The sequence below is a fragment of the Pristis pectinata genome, chromosome 2 (assembly GCF_009764475.1).
Source record: "Pristis pectinata isolate sPriPec2 chromosome 2, sPriPec2.1.pri, whole genome shotgun sequence".
NCBI classification, from domain to species: domain Eukaryota; kingdom Metazoa; phylum Chordata; class Chondrichthyes; order Rhinopristiformes; family Pristidae; genus Pristis; species Pristis pectinata.
Window position 1 is genome coordinate 63,276,387 of NC_067406.1, and position 26,871 is coordinate 63,303,257.

Below are 26,871 nucleotides of genomic sequence, written 5' to 3' on the forward strand. Positions count from 1 at the left end.
TTAAGTTATCTTTAATAAATTTGCCGTAGTTCTTTGAGAATATAACAAACAGGGTAGATCAGGGGGGACTGGCAGATGTGATATATTTGGATTTCCAAAAGACATCCAGTAAAGTGCCACATAAGAGGTTACCCCACAAGGGACCATGCAGATGACAGCAATATACTGACATGGATAGGGGAATGGTTAAGTGACAGAAAACAGAGTCAGGATAAATCAGTCATTTTTAGATTGACAATCAGAAACTTGTGGGTGCCACAGGGATCAATGCTGGGCCTCAATTACTTATAATCTATACTGGAGGATGAAGGGACTGAGTCTATTGTTAGCATGTTGTGAGGTGGACATAAAGAGCCTGCAAAAGGATAGGTTAAGTGGGCAAAATGTTGGCAGACGCTGTATAATGTGGAAAAATGCAAGTTATCTACTTTGGGGAGAAAAGAAAAAGTAAATTATTCTTTAAATGGAATGAGATTACAAAATGCTGTGGTTCAGAGATATCTGCAGATCCCAGTACATGAAAATGCTGCCATGCAGATACAGCTAGTAATTAGTAAGGCTAATAGAATGTTGACCTTTATTGAAGAGGCATGAAGTGTAAAAGTAGGGAAGTAATGATGCAATAACTACAGGGCAATAGTGAGACCACTCATGGACTACTGCCTACAGATTTTGTTTCTATACTTAAAGAGGAAGTGTTTGCATTGGAGGCAGTGTAGAGGGGGTTCATTAGATTGATTCTTGGGAATGAGGGAACTGATATATGAAGACAGGTTGAGGAGGTTAGACTTACATTCATTGCAGTACGGAAGACAAGAAATTATCTTATAGAAACCTATAAGATTCTGAGGGGGAATGGATCGTTTCAGAATAAGGGGTCGTTCATTTCAGATGATGAGGAGCCAATTTCTTCTCTCAGAGGATTATGAATCTTCAAAATTCTGTACTCCAGAGCATTGTAGAGATGGAGTCATTGAATACGTAGAGACTGACGGGACACTTAAGCTCAGGGGAGTCAAGTGGTATGGGCAGAGGGTGGGAAATTGGCAGAGGTCAAGATTAGATCAGCCGTGATGTTATTGATCGATGGCGTAGGCTTGAGGGGCTGAATGGCCCCTTTCTACTTCTGTTGGAATAAACTAGGCTTTAGGCAGATCTTCTTTTCCTAACATGCAATAAGCCCCCGAAATACATTACTGGCTTATATTGCTGGGCAATTCTTGTCTGCATGCCTTTGAGAGGCAGATAGACTACTCCTGACTAACATAGAAATCATTATGTAAAAGATAGCAAGTGAATTTGAACCATGCGATTTCCTGACCAATTTTAAATCATACGAAGAAGAGGAATTTATTATTATTTATTTATGGGATGTCAGTGGCCAGTCCAACATTCAGCACTCAATTCTGATTAAATTTAACATAGCACTAAACCACCTCTTGAACAACCATCCATGGTGAAAATGCTTCCTCAGAGAAGGTGAATTTGATACAACAAAGTGGTTTACTCAGGTACTTCAGGGGGCAGTTCAGAGCCAGTCCCATTCTGTATGACTGGAATCATTTATAGGCCAGACCAAGTAATAATGGTGAAATTCTTGCTCAAAGAGCATGAATGAAGCAAGTGATTGTTTAAAAATAATCAGTAGTTTCATGTTTATTAGTAATTATAGCTTTATTCTATTTAAATGTATCACTGCCATGGTGGAATTTCAATCCTGATTTCTGGGTCATTAAACCAGACTTCTGGGGTAAAAGTAATATCACCACATTTCCAACCATACCTGTGAATTTTCCAAGTATTTATTTATCCTTATGGGACCAAGTTTTGTTTCTCTAACCACAAGGTGAAAAAATGGGTCTGAGAAAATTTATAAAGGGGTTATATTTAGTCATAAGCTGAGCACAATGTGATGAAATTTGATGATCTGTTGATCTTTCCCCAGCCAGCATTTTTTTTAATCTTTATACAAAAAATGAAATGTGTCTTCTAACTAGTGCAGTCTTAAAATAAACCAGAGGCTGCCCTTAGTTTTTTTAATTTTATAGAACAAAATCAGGTAGGAAGATCACAGTGTCTCCAGTTCACAGTGAAACAACTTTTGGTTGATTTATTCACTCTGACATTGAGAGTTTTGGCAGTAGGGTCAGCATTTATTGCATGTCCATGTTTCTCTTGAGAAGGCGGTGAACTGCTGCTTTGAACCAGTCCTTGCTGTGAAGGTATTCCCACACTGCTGTTGGATAGGGACTTCTAGCTATTAGACCCAGCATGGAAAGATTGGTGATATATTTTCATGTCAGGGTGATGTGAGAGTTGAATTTGCAGGTAATGGTCTTCCCATGGACCTGCTGACCTTGCTCCTCTCACTATCCAAAATGTGCATTTAGAGATGCTGTTGAAAAGACCATGGTTTTTGCAGTGCATTTTGTAGATGACAAATGCTGCAGCCATTGTGTACCAGTGATGGAGAAAATGAATATTTAAGACAGTAGATAGGGTGCCAATCAAGTGGACTGCTTTGTCCTGGATAGTGACACAAGAAATTCTACAGATGCTGGAATCTGGAGCAATTCACAAAGTGCTGGAGGAACTCTGCAGGTCAGGCAGCATCCATGGAGGGAAATAAACAGTCAACGTTTTGGGCCAAGACCCTTCATCAGGAGATCATGGAAGGGGAGCACTGATAGATGGTCTCTCAGAACTCCCGAAGAGAGGAGGAAAACTTCTGAAGGCATCCCTGGAAGGGACTTTGCAGTGGAGCAGTAAAACAGCAGATGCAGGATATATCTGGAGCAATGTCCTGGATAGTGTTGAATTTCAGAGTCTTGCACGACTGTCAACCCTTTTAAAGCCCACCTATCCGAAAGCTTGAATAAATACAGTCAGCCCTCAAGCAATTCAGCTTCAACTCGAAGGACAAATTTTTAAATAAAACATTTGTGAAACAGTACATAAAAGGAAAAAAAACAGAATTTTGACCCATTTATTAACTGGAGCTTAGAAGTTACATTTATCACAGTACATTATCATTCTTAAAATGATAAGTTAGTATTGTCAAAACAGTAATTGCAATTAATCACAGCAATGGCATAGTAATATTTTAGAACAATGCAAGGGGATGGATGAGGGGGGGAAAGCTCAGAGACACAGACACACAGAGGGAATCCATAGCACCTGGCCTGGGAATGTCATGATTCTCAATAAGGTCATTCTACAGCTGTAAAATTCCAAAACAAAATACTTTTAAGAAATACATGCAAGACTAAGATTTGACAGCTGTGGTGTTGTTGGGGTGACCAGGCAAATGGCACGTATTCCATGAACTTGTGGGTCACAGCTTGCACATGGTAGAAAGGATGGGGAAATAGGGAGGAGCGTCACATGCTATAGAATATTCAGCCTACTCTCGTAGCCACGATATTTTGTGTTGAGGTCGCATGTCAAGGTCAGGTTTCCTGTCAATAGCGACCCCCAGAGTAAGAGTGGTGAGAGATTTGTTAATGGTAATGCTATTTAATATCAAGGAGAAATTTTGTTGGAGATGGACATTACTTGGTATGTTATTATTCTTATTAAGCACTTAGCTCAATCATGGGTGATTTCATAAATAAAACCAGAAAATACTGAAAATACCCAGCAGGTTAGGCCACACCTATAGATAGAGAAACGTCAACCTGAAGCATTAGCTTGTTTTTCCCCTCTTACAGATGCTGCCTAACGTGCCGAGTATTTTCAGCATTTTCTGTTTTTATTTCACACATAGAACAAAACAGCATATGACAGGAAAATGATGTCAGCCCATGATGTCTGCGCTAACCATGACACCAATCAAACTAATCTCATCTGCCTGCACATGGTCTGTATTCCTCCACTCCCTGCCTGTTCATGTGTCCATCCAAATGCCTTTAAAATGTTATTGTATACCTCTACCACCCCCACTAACACTGCATTCCTGGCACCTACCACTCAGGAAAAAAACTTGCCTTGCAAATCTTCTTTAAACTCTCCCTCTCACCCTAAAACTATGACCTCTAATATTTCCACATTTCCATCCTGGGAAAAAGACTCTACCTACCTTTTTTTAAAAAAAAACACTTCTATCAGGTTGCCCCTCAATTTCCAACACTCCAGAGAAAACAATCCAAGTTTGTCCAACCTCTCCTTGTAGCTACTATACAATACATGCAACATCCTGGTGAACCCCTTCTGCACCCTCTCCACATCCTTCCAATAGTGTAGTGACCAGAATTGCACACAATACTCTCAAGTGGCCTAACCAAAGTTTGAACATCCACCATTCAGCTTTTCAATTGACAACTTCATCATCTGAGGAGTTGCATATAGAATTTCCAATAAGCTACATGTGTAATTCTTATCGACAGCAAAGGCCTCACTTGTCTTCTCTTAGTTATGGAAATAAAAGTGATGCCAAGAATTGTTTTTTGTCCCAAAGATAGTAAATGATTGGGGCAGCAGTCATATCAGTTGTAGTATGAAACCATGGGAAATCTGCACCCTCTTGGTATTATTTATTGAAAAATCAAAAATATGGGTGCTGGAAATCTGAAAATAAAAGAAACAGGAGATACTGGAAGCATCCACAGGTGAAGCAGCATCTGCGGTAACAGAGTTAATGCTTTAGGTCGCAAAAAGGGGAAAAGGAGAAAGTTTTGCTTAAGTTGTAGAACATGGGGGAGGGAGGGATAGGACATGCCAAATTACTATTACTGGGCAAAATCAGAGTTGGTGTGGGAATACGCAGTTGATGAAGTAATCTGGTGATGAGTTAATAACAGCTGTTAGAGAGAGAAAACAAAGGCAGAGTGGGAGCAAGTATTGAGATAGCTGTGGGATGGAGTCTGAGGGTTTGTAATGGATGTTTATTGACATTATTTGTTACTTTACTTCCCATGTTGGAAGTACTGAAATACATCCTGTAGTTACACTGGTAAACCATGAAATAAAGCACAAGAAATTGAAGAGGCACATAAAGTAGCATCTGGAAGAAAAGTAGCTTAGTGTAGCAGGAATTTGAATTTTGATGAAGGTTCACATCAAATATGTAAACCTTTCAGAACTTTAACCAAGCCTTTTTAGCATCTTCTGATATTATTTGTTTCCAACTTTGTGTTACATCACAATTCCTTCACTCATAAACCAAGTGCATGTCCTTATTATTCACACACAGTAAATTTAAACAACTAACTATCCTAAGTGCATGTATTTAAGTCATATTTGATCATATTTTGAAGGGCTTTCTGGAAACTGTTTGAAAGTTTACATTAAAACCTTTAGCTGTTTAAATACTACTTTATAAACAGCTAATTATTCAAGAAGTCCCTTCAATATTTACAAAATACTTGTGGATTTTTTCAAAGCAAAAAGGAAAATTTATAGTTTAAAATATGCATTGATAAATATAAAATAAGTTACACTTTACACATATTAAAGTCAGTCAGGTAAATGGAAGATATTTTCCCCACTGTGATAGAGTTATGCCACTTACATTGTTTGACATACTTTGCCAATAGTTTGAAAAGAGCCACATTTCTGTTTTCTGTTGAGAATAATTTAGGCCGTTGACCAAAGAATAATCCCAATCCAATCAAATGCATCAGTGTTCCTGAAAAAGGAAGAAAAGAACGAGTTTAGGTCTCAGAGTTGCCACAGTACAGGAAGCAGATAGAGCCCACTGGCTTTTTGTAGAGTAATCCAGTCAGCTCCCTTCTCCTGCTCATTCCGTGTAGCCCCACAATTTTTTAAGAAACCTTTAAATATTTACCTAATTCTCTTTTGATATAATAACTGTTCCCTCAAATGTTTCTCCCCTAATGCTCAGTCAACTTGTTCCACTTGATTTCCAAGAACCAGGCAATACCTCTTTTCAACGATGGGGCAGAAACATAATCATCATCAAGGAGGTTCTTCTGAACTCATTTTAGAAATTAAAAGCTATCCCAGTCATTAATGGAATAGACAAAGCCCTGTATTATCAATTTACAAATCAGTGCTTGCACCTCTATGTTCCCTGAAGATTTGCTCCTTCATCTCCTTCACACAATTTGGTTAATCAGTTGACGTGATTCACAACCTTGTTAATCTGTTAAAGAGATCAGCCTACAACTGACAGGAAACAATACTGTTATAAAGTTTAAAATTTTTATCTGCATTGGGATAAAACAACTTAAAATAACAGTTTACAGCATCATAAATATGAATATTAAAAATGAAAGTAAAATGGAGTGATTCATGGGGATAATAAATTCTCTTGGTGGCCTTGGGAACAAGAGTGCTATTGTGAATTAGTCAAACAATAACTACAACCTAGGAGGCTCTCTCACAGGATATGTGATGGGGTTGAAGCAAACTAAAATAGGGTGCATTTCAGCTTTCATTAACCATCAATGTAGATAAATCTAACACTATGAACATAATGCATTTCCACCCAACAGCAATACTCACCATAAAAAAAAGCAAGGCTCAAAATATACAGGAAATGGAAAAAGATGGATATTTAACAGCTTGCTTGTATTTAGATTGTAACTCAATTCATTCAACAATTGCTAGAGCAAGCCACTTACATTCATGTCAACATCAGCAATTTTTTTCCTCTGCAGTTTCACCTCTTTCTGAAGACAATACTACACTAGAATTTGGTGTCTAAGGTGCAATCAGCACTCCAACTTCTTGCTCAGTGCTTTCCCACAATGAAGTCAGCAGACTATCAGAGCATGGTAGGTAGCAGAACAATGCCTTACCTACACTTTGCCAACAAATTAATTTGTGTGTGTCACAGGATCCAATTTTTATGAAAAAATCAATGATTGAAAAACTGGGGACTACATAGAGATTTAAGTCCACAATTTTTTGTTCCAGGTTCTTTCGTGCATCTGCCACATTATAATCGGAAGAGATTAGAACAGAATTATCACAACACAGATTATTCAACCTAATGAGTCCAAGCCAACTCTTAGGAATCTATTCTGTCCCTACTTTTCCCCCCCGAAACTCTGCAAATTATTTCCCCTCCAAGTGCCTATCCAAACCCTTTTGAAAGCTGTTTTCACCACCTTTAGTTCTAGATCACATGACATTCCATGTTTAAAAGATGTTTTCCTTACATTCCCCCCTGCCTTTTATCCATAATTTTGAAACTATGGAAACCATTCGCAAATGGAAACAGCTTCTCTTTTACCTAAACCAGTTATAATAATTTATACTTCTGTCAAAACTCCTCTTAAATCATCCTTACTTCAAGGAGGACAACTCAGCTTTTTCAGTCTAAGTTTGTAGCTGAGATCACTCATCCCCAGACCCATTCCAATAAATACCTTCAGTGTCCTTTCTAACGTGACCAGAACTGGATGGAATACATCAGCTGCAGTCTAACAAATGTTTTATTGAGCTTCAGCACAAAAACTCCCTTTTTTTGTAATCTAGGCCTCTACTTAAAGTTTAGAACTTTCAATGTGTTATCAAACATTTAGGTACACACCCACAGATTCCTTCTGATGCTGTGCACCTTTTAGAGCTATGCCATTTAGTTTGTATCTTCTTTGCTCTTTCTGCCAAAATGCATGATTTCACATGTCTCTGTATTAAATTCCATCTACCACTTGTCTGCCGCATCCAATAGTCACTGCACTTTCTCTGTAACTGTGACACTATACTCTGTACTGTTATTGTTTTTACCTGTACTGCATCAATGCACTCTGTACTACCCCAATGTAACTGCACTGTGTAATGAATTGATCTGTACGATCGGTATGCAAGACAAGTTTTTCACTGTACCTTGGTACAAGTGACAATAATAAACCAATACCATCCTCCTCATCCTTTACCATTCCTTTAAGTTTGCTTCTATCTGTACATTTTACACACATACCCATATCCAAGTCTTTCATAAGCATCAGAAACCAGTGGTCCTAGTACTGGCCTCTGAGGAACACCATTGTCTACCATACCCTGTGTGAAAAACAAGTGTTTATCTGTCCTGGAGACAATTTTTATGCATGCTCTCACTTTTTTCCTTGGCCTTCAATTTTGCTAAAGAATCTTATGTAGGACTTCTTCAAATGCCTTCTGAAAAATCCACACAGATGACATCTACTGCATTCTCTCTTTTAACCACCCATGACCTCAAAATTTGTATCAGGTCACTCAAACACAATTTATCATCAACAAACTTGGGCTGATCTCCTTTATTAGCAGAAACTTCAAACGACTTAAATTAATTCTCTTATTTTTCTTGAGCTTCTCTACCATCAACATTAACTAACCAGTTTCTTGCTGTCTGCCAGGTCTTTCCAGCCCTTTATGAACAGGGGAAATCACAACTACCATTCTCCATAGTCTGTTAACACTGAGAGAAGGACTGGAAGATTCTGGCAAGCCTTTCTGCAATATCTATCCCCACTTCCCTCAACAACCCAAGATAAATCTGATCCACACTAGGTGCCATTTATTCAAAGAATAGCCAGGCTTCCTGCTTATCAATTTTCTTCTCATCTATTTTCTTTGCTACATGCACTTCTACTGAGATACTGACAGTGTCCTCTTCCTTGGTAAAGTCCAATATGAAGTATTCATTCACAACCTTGCCCTCCAACTCAATACAGAAAACAGCATCTTGGTCTCCAGTCAGTCCTCTCCTGCTTCTCAATACCCACCTGCCCACAGAAGAGTTGTGGTTTCCCTTTTATGTTAATTATTTTTCTAATTTCATACTCTTTCTATCCATATAACTTTTTTTTAAAACCTTCACTCTCTGCTCATTATATTCAGTCTGGTTCGTTACTTGAATTATTCATCTGACGTGTGTTACACACACACACTCTTGTATCAACTTATTGTTTATATCATCCAGGGAGCTCTTACTTTGGTTCCCCTGCCTCCCACCTCATGGGAACATACCTAAATATCTGTCACCCATTGTTCTGTGACAGCTTTGCTTGTCAATCTTTGGCTCCACTTCACCTGGCGAGATACCCTGACACCTCAGAGAAGTTGGTCCTCCCTCCAATTAAGACATTCTCTTTTAGCTTCTTCTGTGCCTTTCTCCAATGCCATAGGGAAAAAGGACGTTTCCCCTGACTGAAAGGTCTAAAACCAGGGGCAACAGTCACAGAGGAAAGAGGCAAGACATTTTGGACAGAGCAGAGGAGAAATTTCTTTACTCAGAAGGCGGTGGAGGACAGGTGGCTGAATATCGTTTAAGGAGATAGATTGATTTCTAGAAACAAAAATGCAACAAAGGGTACAGGAAGTGAGCAGGAATATGGTTTGGGATAGCAGATCAGCCATAATTGTATTGAAGCGCAGGGCAGATTCGAAGGGCTGAAGTGCCTACTCCTTTTTTTCAACGTTTCATTGATTACTGTTCTTAATGTCCTCCCACAGACTTTTGGTCCAGTCTACCTCATTCCCCTGGAGCATATCCAGCAACTCCTCACTGGGTTGAAAACATACCGATCAGAGGTGTTAGAGTCATAGAGAAACAAAGCACAGAAACTGGCACTTTGGAGCACCAACTCCACACTGACCATCAACCCACTTACACTAACCTATTTTTTTTTGAAAAGGTTCCCCTGAACATGCTTCAGAAACTCCTCCCTTTCTTTGCATAATGGCATCCAACAAACCGCAGCACACACATGCACTAAAATGGACATCTTTTTGTTTTAATTGTGTTCTTTCTTGTAAAAATTGTGTATAGTAGTTTTAATTTACGCTTTTCTTGTTAATGCTGCTTACCTGATGTTACATGCCTGTGATGCTACTGCAAGTAAGTTTTTCATTGCACCTGTGCAAACATGTACTTGTGCATATGACAATAACCTCAACTTTGACTTTGACATGGACACTACTCTCAAGATTTTCATCTGCACCACATCCTTCCAAAGCACTTCTATGGTTTGATTCTACACATCTTTACCTCTGCACATTCTACACACCTTTGTAAAAAGGTCAAGTGAGGGTTTATGCAAATTGCTTAATCACAAACTCTCCTTCCAGCAGGCTACTCCACCCATAGTTCCATATTCCAAGCTTGTGACACTCACCCCTCCCTAAACACTTGATCACAGCCCTCTTGAGTCAGAGTCAGAGTAATACAGCATGGAAACAGGCCTTTCAGCCCCACACATCCATACCAACCAAGATGCCCATCTAAGCTAATCCCATTTGCCTGTGTTTGGCCCATATCCCTCTAAACCTTTCCATGTACTTGTCCAAGTGACTTTTAAATGTTATTGTTGTACCTGCCTCAACCACTTCCTCTGCCAGCTCATTTCATATACGCACCACCTTCTGAATGAAGAAGTTGCCCCTCAGGTCGCTATTAAATCTTGCCCCTCACACAGTCTAGTTTTTGATTCACTTTCCCCTCGGTCACCCCTCAGTCAAAGTCGAGCTTATTGTCATATGCACAAGTACATGCATGCACAGGTGCAATGAAAAATTTACTTGCAGCAGCATCACAGGCACATAACATCATATAAGCAGTATTCACGAGAAAAACAAATTATACACAAATTTTACAAGAAAGAACACAATTAGAACAAAAAAAGTCCATTTTAGTGCATGCTCCAATGAATAAAGTCCTAGTCTGTCCAACATCTCTCTAACTCAGGCCCTCGAATCCTGGCAACATTCTTGTAAATTTTCTTTGCACTTTTTCCGGCTTAATGACATCTTTCCTATAACAGGGCAATCTCATCGACTCCCCTGATCCACTACAACCACCCACCTCCACCTTACCTATCCCTTCTCCAATTCTTATCCATGGCTTTTGCTCCATCCCCATCTCCCAATCATCCAAAGCCTCTCTCTCTCATGGACCTACAACTGAGCCTAGACTTAATGGTTTCCTTCACATAGACTACCCTGTGTGGGAAGCAATGGAAAGATCTTAGCTCTTTTAAAGGCCAATCCATAGCTCTTTGCTTCAAGTGAGATCAAATTTCCAAGCATCCAGCCATGACAAAAGTAGTAATTTATTCTCTGCGATGTGACCACTTAAGGCAATGAACCACACTGGGGGATTACAAACATCAAGAAGTGGGAACAGATCTATTTTTTAACCATATTTTCACACCCAAACTCAGTAGGTCAATTGTCCTGGTCCCTGCAACCCCAGCAAAATTAAATTATAGCAGAGGCAGATCTCTTGACCCGCTAAATCAGCACTACAGACTGCTTTGCAGACAATGTGTAAACATGCATGTACCAAGTTCAGTCTCTGTGTAAAATATCACATTAGTGATATAACTATTGGGCAAGTGTGCTAATGTCTGGAGCGCAATCACTGCCGGTGGCCAAGGATAAAGAAACTGAAATGATCGGTAGGTTTAAAGAATGACAAGTGCACAAATAGCAAACGAAAGCTGACGGTGACCCAAAGTCCAACTCAGAGTAGGTTTCACTTGTTTGCAGACATAGAGAAATGCTGAATATGTAGTTGTGGGGTTAGCATACAGACCACAAATGAAAATTTGCCTAGATGAGCATCTTGAAAGAGTAAACAGTCATAAGAATGCCTTGTCCATAGAAAAATAAGTGGCTACGGAACCATCCCTTCCATTTTGGAAAAACAAAATGTAACTTTCATGTAAATGGAACTGATATTTGACATCATACAAGCTTCCCATATTAAAATAAATGTTCACTAATAATAAGGTGCAAAAAGAAATAAAAACAAGCTGCAGAAGGAACTCAGCAGGTTAGGCAGCATCTGTGGAGACAGAGATAATCAACATTTCAGGTAGAGATCCAGCACCTGAATTTCTGTTCTTCAACCACTTCTACTACATCTTCATTAGTAAGGTATTTGACAAAGCTTCATTTGCAGCAAAAGAAAATCATTAAGAGGAGGGTGGATATTACTCTTCTTTACAATACTGACGTCTCATCATGATTATGTCATAAAGCATATGAACATACACGAGAGTTTGCAAAGCATTTCAATAGGATATTTCCCCTTTAGTAAATGTGAAACTAAAATCGTGAAACCTAACATTCTCATTGTGTAACCATATAAATTTATTGAATTCCTTCCTATATGCATAAGGTTCTTCTGCAGACTTAAGGATGTATTTTGAGTAGCCATTAAACCATATGCAAAGTCAAATAGTGCCCATAGTAAAATGTGCTGCTAAAAAATATTTCAGGAGGAAGTAGAGAACAAAATATTCCTCCTTTTTGACTGCATACACATACCCAAATTAAACACCTCACTCCCAAGCATCTTCCAAAGCAAAACATTTGGGAAACTTTCTTTCCAACCTTAATGCCAGAATTAAGATCAAGCATCCACACACAAAGGTCTAGGAAATCTATCCTTAAAGGTTGCGGATACCAAATCAAGTCAAAATTTCAGGACTGAGATCAAAAGATTTATGATAATTGAGAAATATGAAACAAAGAGTATTAATTGGGTTTAAGGTATAGAGTAACCCTGATCTGCTTGATTAGCAGAGCAAGCTCAGAGGATTAAATGAATTACTTTTATTCATAACAACACAAATCCTATTCCCCTTACATGGTTAGATGCCTTGGTGTACATGACTCATGGAAACTCACACTGCCCAAAGGGACTTCTCAGCAATTTTAACCTACTTCAAGTAATGTACGCATCTTAAATGGTTGCAAAACTTGCCCATATCATGGCCAGGATGAACACAAAAGATTAATTTTCTTATCCACCTCCTCCACCTATTTTATATGATCTCTATTTAATGGTTTGTCTTTGGTCCTTTTATCTTGAACAAAGTTTTTTTTTAATCATTCACTAAAAACAGAATGACTATGTAGATTATTTATATTTTAAAAAGGCATTAAAACAGGAAAACTTGAAGAAAAGCTTTCAAGCTGTTCATTTGTTTACTGACTGGGAAGAATATGCTTCACCCTTCCTAGTGATTAGCTTAATCCATATTTTATTTTAAACCACATACCCAAAACCACCATAGTTTTTTCTCTTGTGATGGCACCTCCAGGTACGAAGTTGTAAGCTGTACACCACACCGTACTAAGGATCTCCAGCAAATACACCAGCATTGCCGTGCCCAAGGCCTTTCCTGGACCTCCTGAACTGACGAGACGTTCAATTACGTTGGGCCAGAGCGACATGGCATAAACAGCTAACACTGTTCCTGCAGCAAATGCTCCTTCCCTCCGAAGGTAAAAGAGACAAATTGCTGATGCTACTCCTGTAATGGCAATAATAAAAACCCATTACTATAATACAAGTCTCCTTGATATCTCCACACAAAAATTAACCAACACAAACATACAGAATTAGTCTGAGTCAGAATCACATTCAATAAACCAAGCCTGCCTGCAAATGTTTCTTCTACTGAAATCAAGGATTATAATTCTAGTAAAGGCCAAATCTTGCTACGCAGTTCTGGATAGAACTATGCTATAAAAAAGATAGCTTTTAGCAAAATACATTTGGCCATTCTGAAGCATTTTCTCCCCCGCCCTGAGCACATAACTAATCCCATTCCCCTCACTTCAAAATAAGTACTTTCCTTTCAACAGAACTCATGGCTCCGCTTCAACAATGGTTTGTGGTGAATACCACATTTTAAGCATCTACTATCAAAAGATTTTTAAAAAATAACTTGCTTAATTTTTTTTGAGATTGCCCAATACTTGCAACCCTCCTATATCCTATTTGGCCACACTCCTGTTGATTCCATTGAGAAGGGCAATTAAAATGTTGGCCTTTCTCCACAAAGTATCAATTAACATCCTGTAGACATTTTCTAAATTGATCAAGGAGGAGCTGGATGCTTTAAAGTTGAGCTGACTAAAACTGTGGAAAGAGAAATAGTTAATGTGTTGCAATAGAGACTCTTTCTCCGTACCACGTTCATGTTGGAGATTTGCTGGGTTTTTTTTCCATGGGATGTTCAGCAACTATCTTGGTCTTGTAGAAGACATTCTTCTCCCCAGTTGGGCTTTACTGTGTAATTCTATTGGTCACTTGAATGTTATCTAATTTAGTAATATGCTTTCTCAGGTCTTCTTTGCCCTTGTATACGAAGACAATTCTGATCTCTTGAAATACATGCCAGTGGAAAAGAATAGTGATATATCATTAAGTGTTTTCTGGCTGACAGATACAAATCTCTCTGGCTTTTAATGTGCATCTTAAATAGGCATCGAGTTGGAGCCAAGTTGGCAAAATTGTGATATCTTAGGCTAGCTTACGGCCTGATCCAAATAAAACTCACATGCCCAATAAAGCTTTTATATAAACATTCTTGGCAGTGAATCAAGCCAGTAATGTTGAATGCAGCATGAATTGGGAGAGGAACCAATAAATTCCTCAACTTGGTTTCCATTCCCCTCTTTGCCCTTCCCTCTACTAAAAATTTTTACCCTCTAACTCCCTATCTTTAGTTAATTAAAATTGTTTCAATCAAATAGAATGCAGAGAAGTGCAAAACTTGTTAGAATGAGAATAGTTGTCCAGTACTACTGCACAAAAGATCATTTCTTCAGAAATTTTTGTTGCATACCAGAAGGGAATAGAGTGAATGTCTGCATTTATATTGTGCTTTCATGACCTCAAGATGTTCCAAAACACTCGAACTTCAATAAAATACTTTTGAAGTGTAGTCACAATTTGCACAGGCAAAGAGGCACAGTATTCCATTGTGATCGGTTAAGCTTTCGTTATTGACTAGAAACAGTGGAAGGTGCATAGTATATATCTTAGCATGTAGTTACTTTCACTGCAAAAATCAACTGTCTCCAGCAGGACAGAACAAGACTGTTGTAGCATACCCAAAACAGGCAAGATTACATTCACTCAAGAGGGTTCTTCTTTTTATGAATTGAACATAATTTATTAATGGCTAGCATTCTTAATTGGGCACAAAGTATGCAAATTTTTCAAAAATGCACATCAGATGGACACTGTGATTAAGCTAATCACAAAAATCAGTCTTGCTGTAGTGCAGCAGGTAAATTATAAGCAACGAGCTGTGGTTTGACCTCCATATATCGTTCACTAATATCATCTAGACTATTGAGTCCTCAGATGAGGAGCGACAGTTAGATTCCTCTATTATAATTACTGTTCGGTAACTTGTGGTATCTGCTAAATGTACGCTTGTGAGTGGTGAACGAGAACAGGACTGGAATAGCTTTAAAATGCCACATAGTCAAAAAGCCAGCTGACCCATATTGATTTGCCCGCAAGAATATCAGCTTAGTTTAGATACCATGGGTCCGCAGACTAACGTGAGTCTACAGCAGGAAAGATAAAGGCGGCAAAAAAAAGTGTTTCTTCACAATTGCAAAATACTTTCATGCATTGTAAATCCCATACCGATTAGCCAAAAGGCAATGTTGTCAACAGAGGCCCAAAATGACAACATCACACCGATAGCCAGGGCAACCAAAATCACACCCCTGAAAGAAAAAGAAAGCTATTTTAGACAGCACGTTTTTTTAAAAAAAAGATCAGTCTCTGCCCTAACAATAAGTTAATTAACCTTAAAACTCCCCACCTCCAAGCAATATTTTGAATTCCTGCAGTAACTGGGGATTGGGATAGAAGAATAAAGCAGCAACTGAAAGATGAGCAAGAACAGACAGTAGAAGGACAGGAAAAAAAGGGCAAAAATGCAAGAGTTACGAGAGGGAAGACGAGACAGAACAGACTGAGCAGAGAGAGAAAGGAAAAAAATCCTTTTTACAGAAACATGGGAATGTCTGACCCCTTGTAATACTGGTCACCGTTCTTTGAGTGTGGATACTTGTGATGCTTAATGGCGTATAGTCCTCCCTTTCCTTTTGTTGGCCAGAAAGGAATTAAGATCTGCAAAACACCCAACTGGAATGAGTCAAGGACAGTGGAAGCAGACAAACCAAATGTCTTTGTTCTTGCCATGTGGTCAAAGGAAGAGGCCATTATTTTGTGAGACGGTTCTTGTGGCAACCATTTTGTGAACTGGTTCTTGCTCAGGGATGGTTTAATCAGAGCAACTGAAAATGGACACAGTGAGGTCCCTGCCGATGATCTCTAAACCAGAGATCATTTCAAAGAAAGAAGCTGTTTATTTGGTTAGGTAGAAATGGCAGGCTTATGGAAAGAACAGCCTGAGACCTGAAGTAACCTGAGCCCAGTGTTTGGCTGACCTGGCTAAACTGGTTTGAAATGGTCTGAATCAGGGAGAACAAGAAAGTGACATAAGGTACAAATCCTGGTGGAAGAGCAATAAAGTAATACTGCTTGTTGCCTCGGGCCATATGAAAGTGAAAAGAATCTTGTCAAGATGCAGAGAGGGGGAGAAATGGGGACAACAAGGGAATGCGTGTGGTAGGGCACAGACCAAAATTGTCCAGGTAACAATTACATTAAAAGACAGCAAGTGGAGACAGAAAAGAGAAAAGAAACAAACTGAAGCAGAGGTACAGTGGGAAAAATAAAGGTAGCTATTTGAAATTGTTAAATTCAATATTATATCCCAAATTAAAGATGAGGTACTGTCTCCTTGAGCTTACATTGGACATTGATGGATTAACACTGGAGGCTGAAGACAGTAGTCAGAGTGGAAGAGGGACCAAAAATTAAAATAACAGGTTACTTGAGATTCAGTCACACTTGCAGAATAAATGGAGGTAGGTTGCAGCCCTCAGGCCTTAAATATTGATTAACAATTTCAAGTAACCACCCTGTTTTTGCCTCCACAGATGGGGCTGTACTCCTCGGTTTCAATTTGTTTTTTTCCTCTTCATCCCCAATTGCATTTTTTAAAAAAAAGCTAATTGTAACTTTGACAAATTTGGTCTACACCCTTTCACAAACATCCTCTGTTCTCTTTACCTCCTTCTCTCTTTGCAACAAGATGCTTTTCTTCCCCCCTCACTTTTCCAGTTCCAGTGAAAGGTTCTTCACTCAAAATATCAACTCTTTCTCTCCCCACTGATGCTGCCCGATCTGTTAAGTACTTCAAGCACCAATATGGATTTCTGAAACTATGATTGATATATTCAAAATGCAATTTTTCACTTTAAAAAAACCCAAGTTCTCTGGAAAAGAGGAGGCTGAGGGATGATCCTAGAGGAACCACCAGAAAACCATCCAGGACATAAGTGAAGAAGGACTGAAGAAACATCTTCCCACAGTGATTTATCTTGTACCTGGGAATAATGCAGGAAGAACCTCACAAGATACATCAAGGGAAGTATGTTAATACTTGTACCTCACCCACAAGGCCTGCAACACGCCACACCAGAAACATTAACACCAACACACATAGCTATCCTACTATAGCAACTCACACAAGATGCTGGGGGAACTCAGCAAGTCAGGCAGCATCCGTGGAGGGAAATAAACAGTTGACGTTTCAGGACGAGACCCTTCATCAGGACTGGAAAGGAAGAGGGCAGAAGCCAGAATGAAAAGGGAGGGGGAGGAACACAAGCTAGCAGGTGATATGTGAGTCCAGGTGAGGGGGGGGGGTGGAAGGTAGGTAGGTGGGGAGGGGGGTGAAAGGGAGTGATGTGAGAAGCCGGGAGGTGATAGGTGGAAGAGGCAAAGGGCTGAAGAAGGAATCCAACAAGCGAGGACAGTAGGCCATGGAATAAAGGGAAGGAGGTGGGGAACCAGAGGGATGTGATGGGCAGGTTGTGAGAGTGGGGGAGAGGAAAGAAAAGGAATGAGGGGCCATGGGGATGAGGGAAAACAAAAAGGTGGGGGGGAGAGAAAAGAGAAAACAGAGGGGAGAGGTTACCGGAAGTTAGAGAATTCGATGTTGATGCCATCAGGTTGGAGACTACCAAGACAGAATATGAGGCATTGTTCCTCCAACCTGTGTCTGACCTCAAAGAGGCAGTAGAGGAGGCAGTGGATAGACATGTCAGTATGAGAGTTGGCTGTGGAATTGAAGTGGCTGGCCACCAGGAGATCCTGGCTGTTGCGGCAGACAGAGCAAAGGTGCTCAACGAAGTGGTCACCCAATCTGCATCAGTTTTCACAATGTAGAGGAGGCTGTGCCGGGAGTACCAGATGCAATAGTGACAACCTCAAATTTGCAGGTGAATAGCTGCCTCACCTGGAAGGACTGTCTAGGGCCCCAAATGGTGGTGAGGGAAGAGGTGTAGGGACAGGTGTAACACTTTGCGAGGTTGCAAGAATAAGTGCCAGGATGGTGACCAATGGGGAGGGACAAGTGGACGAGGGAATCGCAGAGAGATTGATCCCTGCAGAAATCGCGGAGAGGGTGTGGGGGGAGGGAAAGATGTGCCTGGTGGTGGGATTCTGTTGGAGACAGTGGAAGTTGCAGAGAATGTGTTGGATGCAGAGGCTCATGACGTGGCAGGTGAGCACAAGGGGCTATTGCTTTTCACTTACCTCCCCCCAATCACAACTATTACTCCAGCTGCCCTTTTTTTGTTCATTCCTTCTCACTACACAAATACAGAGATAGACACACAAATCACATAGGCCAATCAGAAATTGCAATATTTTTTTCTGAAATCCAGTTCCCTCTGGCTGGCAGTTCAGTAGAGAGCTGCCAGTGACATCCTGTGGTGGTCAGCTCATTGCTGTCTGCTGCACCCATGCATTGAAACATGCAAGTCAGAGATTAGATGACTGCACAAGTATAGGTCAGAAAGTAAATTGTGAAGAGATATATATATATCACAAGACAAAGGAGCAGAAGTAGGCCATTCAGCCCATCGAGTCTGCTCCGGTACCTCACCATGAGCTAAACTATTCTCCCATCTAGCCCCAATTCCCGGCCTTTTCCCCATATCCCTTGATAACTCGACTAATTAGATACCTATCAATCTCCTCCTTCAACACCCCCAATGATCAGGCCTTCACAGCTGTACGTGGCAACGAATTTCGTAATTCCACAATCCTCTGGCTAAAGAAATTTCTCCTCATTTCTGTTCTAAATGGGTACCTGCTAATTCTAAGACTGTGCCCTCTTGTCCTGGACTCGCCCACCGAGGAAAACAACTTAAACATTTTGAATGATGAAAGGACTGGACAGAGTAGATGTGGCTATGAGGTCTCCTCTCATTCTTCTGTACTACAATGAATACAGTCCAAGAGCCAACAATCGCTCATTGTATGTAAGCCCTTTCATTCCGGGAATCATCCTCAAATCTTCTCTGAACCCTCTCCAACATCAGTACATCCTTCCTAAGATAAGGGGCCCAAAACTGCACACAGTATTCCAAATGAGGTCTCACCAGTGCCCCATAGAGCCTCATCAACACATCCTTACTTTTATACATTATACCTCTCGAAATGAATGCCAACATAGTATTTGCTTTCCTTACTGCCGATCCAACGGTGGGTAACCCTTAGGGTATCCTGCACGAGTACCTCCAAGTCCCTTTGCACTTCTGTATTTTGAATTTTCTCCCCATCTAGATAGTAATCTGCCCATTTATTTCTTCTTCCAAAGTGTACAACTGCACATTTCTCAACATTGAATCTCATCTGCCATTTCTTTGCCCATGCTCCTAAACTATCTAAGTCTTTCTGCAACCTTTGTTTCTTCAATATGTTTAGTAAATGGACAAAGACCTGGCAAATGGAGTATAATGTGGGAAAATGCGACATTGTTCATTTTGGCAAATATAAACAAAATATCTAGATGAGAGATTGCAGATGTGTGACACAGAGGGATCCGAATATCCCAGCACACGATTCCCAAAAGGCCAGTATGCGAGTACGACAAATACTTAGGAAAGCTAACAATCTTATCATTTATTGCTGGGAGAAGTGAATACAAAAGTATGGAGGTATTGCCTCAATAATTTAGGACATTGGTGCAATCACATCTGCAGTACAGTGTACAATGTTGGTCTCCCTATTCAAGGATAGTAATGGTTGGAAGCAGTTCAGAGAAGGTTCACTGGACTAATTTCTGGAATGAACAAGTTGCCTTTTGAAGAAAGAGCAGGCAGGGAAATCTTTAAATGCTGCAGTTTAGAAAAAGCAAGACACGACTAGATTGAAATATAAGATCCAGAAGGGCCTTGACAAGGTGGACGTGAAGAGAATCCAGAACTAGGGTCACCCATTTAAGATAAGATATCTTTATTAGTCACATGTACGTCGAGACACACAGTGAAATGCATCTTCCGGCACCAACATAGCATGCCCATTTAAGGCAATCATGGCAAAGTTTTCTCTCTCAGGAGAGTCATAAGCCTTTGGAACCCACTTCCTCAAGAGGGGAGAGTCTGAGTATTTTTAAGAGGGTTAGATGTTTGGTAAGCAAAGGGTGAAAGGTTATTGTGGGTGTACAGGAATGTGGAGTGGAGGTTACAATCAGATCAGCCCCACCCTTGTTAATAGTCGAGCACGCTTGAGGAACTATGTCCAGAGAGGAAAGACAATTCACCTTCGGCAAGTAGTTATCCCTTTACTCACTGTAATTGAATGGTAGCACATATAACATGTACAATGAATAGTGAATAATGTTCTGACAATTTAAGGCTAAATATTTCATTATTTTGCCATTTATGATCCATCTACAGCAAATTTTCTTAGGAGACCAGGCCGAGAGATTCAAGTAACTTGAAGAAAGAAGCTAGTGGATGCTGTAAGAATTTAGGAAAGGGAACAGAAAAGGGATCATCTGAATCTAACAACACAATGTATTTGAAGGCCAGTAAGGAATTGACAAGTGTTATTTCTGCAGGAAAAATCCACAAAATCAACTCAAAGAATACACTGTTGCATGAAATTGTGACCCAAAATTGAGCTTTCCATGCAACTCATGACTTACCCATAGGGATTTGGATCTGGTCCAGCATTTGGGTGGCCACTCACTGCCCATCGAGAAACAAGAGAGACCTCCCCAAATATCCAGTGCATGAGGAAATGAAGACTTCCAAATGCAGCTCCACTCACAAGCCAATTGTGCTGATTATCAAGCGCGATCTTTTCCACTGGTGATTTCATCTCCTCTTCCATCTGTGGTATCTTTTGAAAATCTATCACAGATAAAAATTTATGATTTATATGATTAATAATTTACAACAAATTGATGAAGTGGTTTATTATTGTCACATGCACTGAGGCACAGTGAAAAACTGTTCTGCATGCCATTCATACAGATCAATTCATTACATAGTGCATTGAGGTATTCATACAGAATGCAGAATAAAGTGTTATAATTACAGAGAAAGTGCAGTGCAGGCAGACAATAAGTGACAAGGCCATAAACGAGGTAGATTGTGAGGTCAAGAGTCCCTCTTATCATATTGGGGGACCCTTCAATAGCCTTACAATAATCATTGTAAGAGATCTCGATCTCTTATCAGTTACCAATAGATGAACCCAAGGAACTGAGAAACTTCGGATGATCCAGTCAGTTGAATATATTCTCAAACAACAAATGGAAGACAAATAAAACTGCAGATGCTGGAATCCAAAATAAAAACAAATTGCTGGAAGAACTCAGCTGGTCAAGCAGCAACTGTGGAAAGAGAAATCAGTTAACATTTCAGTTTGAAGATTGAAGGCTTTCTCTTCCCACAGATGCTGCCGACTGATTGAGTTCTTCCAGCAATTCTGCTTTCCATTCTTCAGGAAAAGAGTAATTAAATAGTGCAATCTTTATATAATGTGAAGAAAATTGTAAAGGGTAGTCTTACTGGCTGTTAACTGACATATCCCTAATGTTTACCAATAACAGTTGGAGGGAACAAACTCCTGATTTGTAGCTGTGCCTTAAGCAAACAGAACAACATATGCAGAAAGAGAAGCAGTTAATGTGTCGCAACAGAGACTTTGTCTGAACTGGGAAAGGGAGAAAAGATAATTTAAGTTGCAGAGAAAGCAGCAAGAGAAACAAAGGGAATAGCTGTGATAGGGCAAGAACAGGTCAAATGAGTTAACGGGGAAATTAGCGGGCGATTATGCTTCTTTGTCTGTGTTATGTGGTACCAATAGCAGAACTGTGGGACATGACTAACAAGTCAGGCTTTAATCAATGGAGAAAGAAAAACTGACGTAAAAATCATATATGGATGACTTGCAGCAGGAATGGACAGTTCTGAGAGACAGAAAATGCGAGTTACCCAAAGTTGGAGAACTCAACATCAAGTCTAGAAAGCTGCATTATACCCAGATGGAAGACAAAGTGTAGCTCCTCACTCTTGCAATGTGCTTCATTGTAACAATGCAGGAGACCATGGACAGATAGGTCAGAGTGGCAGTGGGATGGTGAATTAAAAGCTCAGGGTCAATAGGTATTCTACTGAAGTCACCCAATCTGCATTTGGTTTCTCTAAAGCAGAGGAGACCAGAATTTGCTGGTTTTGTGTTCACAAAATGCAACAGACTAGGTTGGAAGTCCAAGTGGATCACTGTCCTGAAGAAGGGTCCTGACCCGAAACGTTGACCACCTGTTTTTCTCCACGAATGCTGCCTGGTCTGCTGAGTTCCTCCAACATCATAGTGTTTTTCATCTAGATTCCAGCATCTGCAGTCCTTTGTTTCTCTTGAATCACTGCTTTATCTGGTACAACTATTTGGTTCTGTGGACGATGGGAAGGGAAGAAAGTACATATGTTTCATCTCCTACAGTTGCATGAAAAAGTGCCATAACACAGGAAGTGGTTGGTGGAGATGGAAGACCATGGAGTCATGAAGGCAACATTCCCTTCAAAATGCTGAAAGGAGGAGAGGGAAATACACACCTAGTGGTGGAATCCTATTGAAGCAGCCAGAAGTTTCAAAGGATGATTCATTGAACGCAGAAGGCAATAGGTTAGAAGGCAAGAATGAGGAGAACTCTGTCCTTGCTCTGTCCAGGAGGATGGACTCAAGAAGATATTTTCAGGAAATAGATGAGATGTGATCAAGACACCAGTCCACTATGGTAATGTTACCACCATTTTCTGCTCTTTGCTACAAGTTGAGGTCAGGAGCTCCATCTCAGGCAAGGATGGAAAGGCAGTGGCTATAATCTACTCACTAAACCCAAGTCTGGGAATATCTTTCATCCGTCCCACAAAATCCATGTCAATGGACAAGAAGAGACAATTAAAAATCAACCAATTCTGTAACCAGAGTCTTCTTCCTTTTTATAGCATCTTTCCCATCTACAAGGCATCACAAAATGCTTCAGAGCCAATTAGGTACTTTGGAAGAGTAGTTACTATTATAGAAATCAGAACAGCCAAAATGCATTCAGCAAAGTTTCACAAACAGCATTGAAGACGATGACTTGATGTTCCATTTTAATAATGGTAATTGAGGGATACCTATTGGCCAGGGTACTGGAGGAAAAATGTCCTGCTCTATACATTTTTTTCCCAAAGCAGTCATCTGTATAGATGTAGTTGTTTAACAACTCAACCAAAAGACCCAACCTCAGAGATGTTCAATCATTACTGCTTTGAAATGCCAACCTAGATTCTGTAATCAAGTCTTTGGTGTGGAAACCGATCTCCCAATCTTCCAACTTAAACAACAGTACTACTGCTAAACAAACAAGGCTTCTAACTACTGACATATCAATTTCCATGGGTCATCAAGTTTCATTTCTAAATGCTCCAAACACATCTGTCATCCCATTTCCAACAGAAAATGCATTCTAAAGGTGTCCACATTCATTTCCATTATGGAAATTCCTAAACTAGCAAGAAATGATGCAGAAAAACAGCATGTATTTCCACACAACAGCTGGAGGTGGTGTTTAGAATGCTATGCTAAACTCCAGTGAATGAGATGCAGCCTTGTTAAAACATAACGTAGCAAACTAATTTACATGAATGCAAACATTTGAGTGTTTTGAGACCGATAGAAACTAGCCGACATAGATTTCACCCTCATCCCAGCAAAATCATTGTAAGTAATCTAGCTATATCAGGATCTGTCTTCTAATTGTCTCAAATTAAAAGTAGGGTATTACATGACCAAAGCCTTTTAACTGCTGTCTCAACATCATTAACCTGGATGTCTTCCTTTCTCTGCAACATGACTCACTGGTTTAACTAAACACCATCAGCACAACCTTCCAGCCCAAAGGTCCACCTCATTCATTTACACTGGAGGCCACAAAGCAGGCCAGAATTTCCAAGCCATTTTTTTTGTTTTAAATGATTTATCCTGGGGAGGAGGGCATCATTGAGGTGATAGTGGGTCAGTTCCTTGAGCTACTGTAGTCCTTGTTGAGACTCCCCAGTGCTAATAGGTAGGGATTTCCAGGATTTACCCCTGCAATAGAAGAGTAGCAACATACTTCCAAATCAGAACAATATGCGGCTTGAAGGGAACTTAAAGACAAATCTGAGATGTTAAAGAACCTGTATGACCTAAGATTAAAGTATGCATAGTTTCTACATGGACAAACATTTAACCTTCTTGAATGTTAAAATACTTACTACTTCATGTATCCTTTACCTGAACATATCCTCTCCAAAGTCACTATGGTACCCAGAGCCAGTGTAAAAGAATTGAACATGTTGCATGTCCACAGTGGGTTCAGGGAGGTGCACCAGATCCTTAATACAAGTTGCAGAATATGACCCAGAATGAATCCCCAAAATCTGCAGAGCCTACAAATTTATAATATAGAAATATGTTAGCATCTATTTATCCTTAATAACAAAACAAATCATTTGGGTGTAGAGGAACTATTCAACTGTCATTTTACATTTTCTTTTCAGTCATTTTTTTCTTTTCTACCATTGTATTTTATTACCTTGTACTCCAGTTTGTTCTTTCTAGTTTCTTTATTGTTCAGCCCAGACATTGTAATATGGACCAAATATATTCCATTCCCCAATATAAATGCTATTTCACATAACCCCACCACATACTGCCATTCCCCCCCCCCCCCATTCTCCCCCCACAAATTAATTGCATTCCACCTGCAAAAAGCCAAATTCAATCCACATCCTCTGAGCAGAGTTCCAAGATTTCATTATTGGGTTTGCAGGGCAATTTGCTAAAGAGACACACTCTTTATTATACACTCTCACATATTACAAAAAATATACTGAACTGCTTTGCTAACCCGTCCTGTTTCAATAGAGAAATGATATGAATGGATGTGGATATATAAAATGCAACATGTTAGTGTGGATGTGTATTAATGCAACTAAATTACCATAAGAATCATCCAGATACTTCCTGATTATAAATAGCAAGCTAGCAATCAATACCATTACTACTTATTTGCTCTAATTCAACAAACATGATCTCACAAAACATACAAGGGACAAAAGACTGCTACCTTTGCTGATTGTTTCCTGACCACCAAGTGACAGCTTGAACAAGCAGAGCTGAAGATACACCAAGAGCCAGTGTTACAAGTCGGGTAAGAGGGCCAGAGGCCTGGTAAGAAGCAATGCTTGCTGCAAAGCAAAAATAATATTGTAAATAATTTCCTTTAGAAGCACATGAAAAATATTATACCTTTTGATTTTTAAAATTAAAAAATAATCATGCAGAAACTGAAGCATCTCATTAGTTAAAGAGGTCTCTTGTTGTAGCTTAATGTCAACAGTGGTTTAGTGACACGATTCTTCCGACCAATAGGAAACTATCAGCAGATGGTCACAACTCTTGTTAATTTACCAAAAGTGGCAAAGGACTAGGAGCAGATTCCACAACTCAAGAATTTTACAGCCATTAGTCTGCAATGTTCCAAGACGGAAAATGAGATGTTGTTTCTCCAGTGTGTGCTTGGAATCCTTCTGGCCGAGGGCTGAAATATCTGTGATAGTGTGGGAGAGGGACTTGAAGTGACTGGCAGCAGGGAGATGCAGATTGCAGTTACGGACGGAGCTCAGGTGTTCTGCGAAACAGTCACCTAGTCTGTGTTTGGTCTCACCAATGCAAAGGAGGCCACACTTGGAGGACCAAATGGCCTTCGCTCCATCCGCTACGACAGCCAGGACCTCCCAGTGGCCACCCGCTACAATTCCACATCCCACCTCCGCACTGACATGTCTATCCATGGCCTCCTCTACTGCCACGTTGAGGCCAGATGCAGATTGGAGGAACAACATCTCATATTCCACCTTGGGAGTCTCCAACCTGATGGCCTCAACGTTGATTTCTCTAATTTCCGGTAACCCCACCTCTTCTTTTTCTTCCTTCCCACTCCCTTGTCTTCCCTTATTTGTGACTCCCTTCCCCACCCTGATGACCTGCCCATCTCCTTCTCCCCTCCATCCTTTATTCCATGGTCCACTGCCCCCTCCTACCAGACTCTCTTCTTCAGCCCTTTGCCTCTTCTACCTATCACCTCAGCTTATTACATCTCCCCTCCCCCACCCACCTACCTTCCCCCTCTCACCTGAACTCGCCTATCACCTGCCTACATGCTCCTCCCCCACCTTCTTATTCTGGCTTTTACCCGCTTCCTTTCCAGTCCTGATGAAGGGTCTCGACCCGAAACGTCGACTGTTTATTTCCCTTCATGGATGCTGCCTGACCTGCTGAGTTCCTCCAGCACTTTTTGTGTATTGCTCCAGATTCCAGTATCTGCAGAATTTTTTTGTCTCTCCATGTGGCATGAACATTGAATTCTCCCACTTTTAAGTAATCCCCACCCCCTTCCCCATAACACCCCCAACCACCAGGCTTCTTTTCTTTCCAAGCCTCTTTTTTTTAAAAAAACCCTTTTCCCCCCCCTTTCTGTCCTTACCTTTGACCCGTCCCCTGGTGGATCTCCTCTCCCCTCCTTCCCCGCACCTGCCTATCACTATCTCTTACCTGATCTACCTATCACCACCCTGTGCCCACCTGCCTCCCCTCTTATCACTGCTCTGCTTTTCCCTCCTATATATGTTGGGCTTCACCTTTTCCTATCTTCAGTTATGAAGACGGGTCCTGACCCAAAACGTTGACCGCCTGCCTTT

The 26,871-nt window shown here is 40.3% G+C and overlaps 1 protein-coding gene across 2 annotated transcripts in view; it reads right to left on the reverse strand.

Moving 5' to 3' along the window:
- The window catches only part of LOC127580246 (PGAP2-interacting protein-like), a 64,587-nt gene that overhangs the window by 30,243 nt on the left and 7,473 nt on the right, over positions 1–26,871 (reverse strand). For both annotated transcript variants that reach the window (XM_052033408.1, XM_052033400.1), the window contains exons 3-8: positions 25,239–25,359; positions 24,404–24,558; positions 20,778–20,985; positions 15,347–15,429; positions 12,957–13,211; positions 5,510–5,626 (exon numbers count right to left, since the gene is read on the reverse strand). In XM_052033408.1, coding sequence (XP_051889368.1) covers positions 5,510–5,626; positions 12,957–13,211; positions 15,347–15,429; positions 20,778–20,985; positions 24,404–24,558; positions 25,239–25,359 — 939 coding nt within the window. The remainder of the gene's footprint in view (positions 1–5,509; positions 5,627–12,956; positions 13,212–15,346; positions 15,430–20,777; positions 20,986–24,403; positions 24,559–25,238; positions 25,360–26,871) is intronic.